The sequence below is a fragment of the Propithecus coquereli genome, unplaced genomic scaffold (assembly GCF_000956105.1).
Source record: "Propithecus coquereli isolate 6110/MARCELLA unplaced genomic scaffold, Pcoq_1.0 Scaffold40, whole genome shotgun sequence".
NCBI lineage: Eukaryota > Metazoa > Chordata > Mammalia > Primates > Indriidae > Propithecus > Propithecus coquereli.
Genome location: NW_012149730.1, coordinates 1,256,928 through 1,262,447, shown reverse-complemented (window position 1 = coordinate 1,262,447; position 5,520 = coordinate 1,256,928). Strand labels below are relative to the sequence as shown.

At 32.9% G+C, this 5,520-nt stretch overlaps 1 protein-coding gene across 1 annotated transcript in view; it reads right to left on the bottom strand.

Annotated features, from left to right (window-relative positions):
* EPHA6 (EPH receptor A6) overlaps positions 1-5,520 on the bottom strand; it is a 1,195,443-nt gene that overhangs the window by 324,071 nt on the left and 865,852 nt on the right. The window contains exon 10 of the mRNA XM_012652800.1: positions 2,090-2,182. Within this exon, the coding sequence (XP_012508254.1) occupies positions 2,090-2,182 (93 nt within the window). The remainder of the gene's footprint in view (positions 1-2,089; positions 2,183-5,520) is intronic.

Genomic DNA, 5,520 nt, shown 5'->3' with positions numbered 1-5,520 from the left:
TAGAGGCCATTTCTTATATATCTTTCCAAATACTTTAGGTAAGGTTTTATGGGTAACAAACATACAAGAAGCCTTTACTGCATACAAGTTAGTAGAGATTAAAAGGCCAATGTGAAATTTGTGGCAGAGTGAATGATATTTAATTTTATTGCTTTTTAGATGTTGAAAGCCATATATTAACAATACTAAGAGTTAACTGTTGTTTGGATCTCCTTAGAAATATGCTTTTGCAAGAAAATCTCAAAAGCAAACAAATGAAAGATAATTAAGTTTAGAGGAGTGATGAAATGCCCATTATTAGCAGTAATTTGCTTCATTAGCTCTTCTATGCTCATTGCCTTCATTTATACATTAAGAATATTTATACACTAAGAATATAGTGCTGTATATGCACTCATGAGAAAATTAGCATTTCTCAAAATTGCTCCAGAAAAGCTTATTTCCAGGTACACCTAGACCTCACACTGATTTTGAAATGCTATACTTCCCTTGACTTCCTAAAGTTTAGGTTGAGACAAAGGAGAACATATAGTCTGTACCTCAATTTCATATTCCATATATTTATAACTTAGCAGGATTTGTGATTTTTTTATGAGTTCTAGAGACTCAAATCTAATAGCTATTACTAGATGATTAGTGGTTATCTAATCAGATCTGTCTTCATGTTGATAACATTACTTTAGGCACAGATAACAAGCATAATTTATTAACTCATACATGGTTTTAATAATTAAGCCATTCAATTATTTTAGGTGGTAAATATTTCTTTAGAAAAAATGGATTAGTTAATATCACCTTTTACTTGTAAACATAATATATGTGGCATGGGGAAAAAATCAACCAAACAATTCCAATTTTGAATATCCGGTTACTTATTTAATGTATTCCTGCATTCTTAAACATCAGTTTGTTATCTTTCTTCTACCTCTTTAGCTGTCTTGGGTTATTTTCATTGAGTCTTGCTGTGCCCATCTGGTTTAGTTTATGCTAAACTGCTATTTGGAAAACAGATAATAAATACCTCAGGAGCACCTTTTCCCTCTGCATCTCAGTACTAAATGCCCTGCTGTGAATCTTAAGGTTGCCCAGCATAAGTCATTGGCCCAGGTGTCTGGATCCAGGTTCCTGCAATCTGTTTACAGCATTGCCAAGTATTGGCTCTCTCAGCTGTGCCAGTCTCAAAATTATTGTACAAGATGTGAGAGCTTGTTAAAAATGCTTAAGTCTTCACCCTACTCCGGACATTCTCAGTCAGAACCTTGGGTTGTAATGGTGGAATATTCTAATGCAAGTGGACCTTAGGCCACTTTTTGAGAAACCATATGAGCTTAGAAGTAGCCCTAAACCATCCCACTTATTTATAAGTTCCTCACTTAAATCCTTTCCCTTCCCTAGAGAGTGAATATAGATTGGAAAGTCCCTTATATCTTTTACATATTATCTCTATTAGATCTCTAATTAGAGAACATCCCTTTCTTGTTAATTCAGTGTCTCAAGACAGAAAAACTGTCTTGACAAAGCAGTTTGCAGTTTGGAGGTTAAGGTGGAGGTCAGTGTTGGGGAGGACAGGATGGCAATTATCAAACAAACTGTAGTGGCAAGAATAGGTTGCTTAGGAAGCGATCCCTCGAATGAATATAACCTTGTAGTCAGCCAAGGATTTCATACATATTCTAAGAGTTAAAGAGCTGATATTCTTTTTTAGTGTTAATGAATTTTAAATTGATTTATGTTTGAATGACAGTCCCTACAAAAAGGAATAAAGATTCCTTAATATTTCTATATCTAATGCTCCGCTAAATAAAACAAACTCATGTTCTGGAGCCATCGTTAGTGGTAATTAACTAGACATAATCACTCATATTTTTAGCAAATTTATTCTATTGTGGTGAGTATTGGGAAAAATGTAATATCATTTAAAGAGAAGCAGGTGCAATTTCCACCAACAAACCTGGAAACCCAATGAATGCTTGAAAAGTTGAAAGAGATTTTTTCTTTCTTCCTCAACTCAATAGATATAAGTTTAAAGTGAACTCCTGAAGTGCTGGAACAATATAAAATAATAAAAGGGAGTCACTGCACTACTTACGATGCCCATTCTGTAACTGGTTTCTTCTCTTCTCTTCTGACTTCATTTTGGCCTTTATGTACCATTGACACCTTTTGAAAAGGTAAAAAGAAACTTGTTTTAAGAATTATGCTGGATAAGAACCTAAATCGATTAAAATAAATATCATCCATGAACAAAGTTCTTGTCATAAACATTACTTTTAAGAATATCTTTATAACATGTGAAAATACACCATAGAAGGCTATACCTCAAAATTAGCCCCAGATAAGAGTAAAATACTGTCAAGTAGATTGACCCAAAAGATAGGAATTTTATAAAATATTTTACAATCAGCTATACCTACCACTTCCTTTCTTATATGATTTATAATAGCTAGAGTTGGTAAAAAGCATTGAAAGTCAAATGAAAAAGTTTGAGGCAGAATCTCAGAAATTTAGACGTTTTCCATTTTCAGTGCTAAACAGCATGATGGTTTAGCACTTTTCTTTTTTAATATTTAAATTTTATAGAGGCATATTCTGTTCCTTCTCTGGACAACCTTGCCCCCATGAGTTCTTCAACATAAATAAATTCATCATTATATGATTTGATGGTTCATCAAATTTCTAATTCCCTATAGTTAAACAAAATACACTTGTGGTACATAATCTAACCTTTCAACGTGAATTTGGTGTCACATTTCATGGCAAGTTGAGTATTTACTCAGAAATATCTTACAGTTTCCCTACCAAAGTGTTTAAGAGATAATTCAAAAATTTTTTATCTCATGTAATTGAAATTGTTCTCTCCAGTGCACAGAATGTTAAAACAGTTTCTGATGTCATGTAAATTGCTGAAATAGAAATTGAAAGTTGAAAATAGTTTAGTACAGTTTTTTTTTTATCATTAAATTCTCTTTTTAAGTGGTATTTTCTGCTCTGCTCTTTCTATTATCCCAAATAAAGATATTTGGGCTCATCTCTCAAGTTTATTAGGCCAAACTTAGCTTAGACTACAGAGATTGAAATGTTTCCTTTTGAGTTTTTCATATTTACATGTTAAGACAACATTTTCTGATATCTTAATAAAATGCATTTCCACATGTGTATATGTTATTTGAATCACTGTTTACTTAAATACTCTGTGAGAAAATAAGGGCTTTTCCTGTGTTCTATAAGATACATATAAGTGTAACTTTGTCCAATTTTGCGATATATTGAGTCACTATTAAATAAAATATCATTTAAAATCAACTTCCATTATGAGCAGAGTTTTTTTTTTTTTGAAAATTGGGGATACATATGACACTGCTGTTAAATAAAATCACACTTAAAAGAGCATCCCAAACTTCTTCAAAGGAACTTTCAAAATGAAAAACAAAAAACTTTCCAAATCAAAATTAACCATCATATCTAAATTATAACAGTCTAGTTAACATGATATAATTTGTATCTTTGGAGTTAAGATCTCCTTATAGGACCCCATTGTATTTATCAATTGAATAATCTTCCTGGGCTCCAAAGCCCATTGTCTTTAAATTGTGTGCAACTCCATGATAACTAGAGTATTGTCAAGATGTAAGAGCCCCCAAATTCACAATGCACCGGCAGCATTTATGTTACAGAGATCAATTAGTAGACAGTAAGGTTTATTCTTTTACTCATTTTCCTAATAATGTTTGCTAATCATATAGCAATGCACAGAGTATTGGCAATTTGATTTTTTTTCAGCTAACCAAATTGTCATTGTGACTTTACAAGCAACAAAATGCTTTTATTTTTTTCTTTCTTTTTCAGACTTAACACCATTAACCCTCACTAAAAGTTTTCTTCGCTCTCTTTCTACATGTATTGTTGTTTATTGCTTTCTTTATTTTTCTCCCCTCCCCTCCCCTCTTCTCCCCTCCCCTTCCCTGACCTTTTTTCTCCTCTCCTCTTCCCTCCCCTCCCCCTCCCCATCCCTCCCTTCCTTCCTTCTTTCCCCCATCTAATCCCTCTCCTTGCAAAGGAGTCATAGATAGGATTAGAATTTTGCCCTTTTTTCAGCAAGCAAATTTAGAACCACCAGGATGTCAGGTTTTTGTTTGTCTGTTTTTATTAATATAACCAGTTGATCCTTGCTAGTGATTAAGGTTTCTGTAGGTCATGTTTGATATTTGTAGACTATAGTCTTGAACATTTTGTTTTCAGCCTAATGGTTAATTGGTTTAGAGACCTCAATTTTGTTTTCTATCCACTATAGAAGATGGGTTGTATCAAAGCTGTGATGATGGAAAGAGCAGTTGGAGGCTAGCTCTAGGAGTAAAGGGAAAAAGTCATAGAAGAATGCCAGGCAGCAGTTTCTGGCGGTGGCAACATGGTGTTTCCAAAGTAGTACTTTTATTAGGATGGAGTTATTATTTCCTGCATTCTTTCAGGTCTGTTCTTTGTTTTCTTAGCATGGTAGCTAGCATTACTCTCTCAGCTAATCAACCTTCCGAAATAAGAGACCCTGAGACACCTTTTATTAATTTGAAGAGCATTACTATGCCTGTTAATATACATGAAAATTTTAAAGGGTAATTTAATTTAGGGGTAAAGTGACCCCTTTACATTTAATTTCATAAAGAAGTCACCATGTTAACTCAACAATGTTAGAATATTCACATTTGTTTCTTGATAAGTTCTGTAAAAGTAGGTTTGTTATAACTAAATCTGATACACTCTTAACAGACAGCCAGTTGCACTTTTTCAGGGACCCACACTTAATATGTGCTACCAACTTGTCAATTTATTAATTCGTAACTTTTAGTCTGATGTCAAAATTGTATAATTTTTCATGTATGCATATCCCCTATAATTTTAAAATGAATTTTAATAAAATATTGGTCCCTAAGCAGAGTTTTAAAACAAATTGAAAAAAGGGTGTTTATAGTTCACCCAACTACTGTCCCTGAAGTTAGCTATTAATTATTTCTGCTTTTTATCAGATATCAGAGTTTTCTGTTCCTGGTAGGTTGACTTTAGCTGTAGTCAACATAAATATGCATTGTTTGGTTGGAATTCTTATTGCAGGTTTAAATCATAGCACCAGTATTTTGCATTATACATTTGTTTTATGTTATCAAGAAAACTCTTGAGGTATTCTTTTGTGCCACTATTGATATCTAGAAGGAATATTTTTTCTCCTTGTAGGAATGATCTGAGGATATTTGTGATAACTAACAAAAGTCTTGGCCAAAGATCAAGGATTAATTAAGAAATAATACTAATTCTTTTGAATAATTTCATACACTTTGTCTCTATTTGTATCTCTGTATTGTCAGTACCTGGCTTACAGTAATCATCCAAAATATTAAAAATCAATAAATGGTTTTAATATATGGTCATACTAAACCTGTGTATAAAAATAGAAAGCTAAGGTGGCAACGTGGTTAGACCAGCTAGTCAGGATTCAAATCTAGGTCTTTGGCTGTGTTAAATTGATCATTC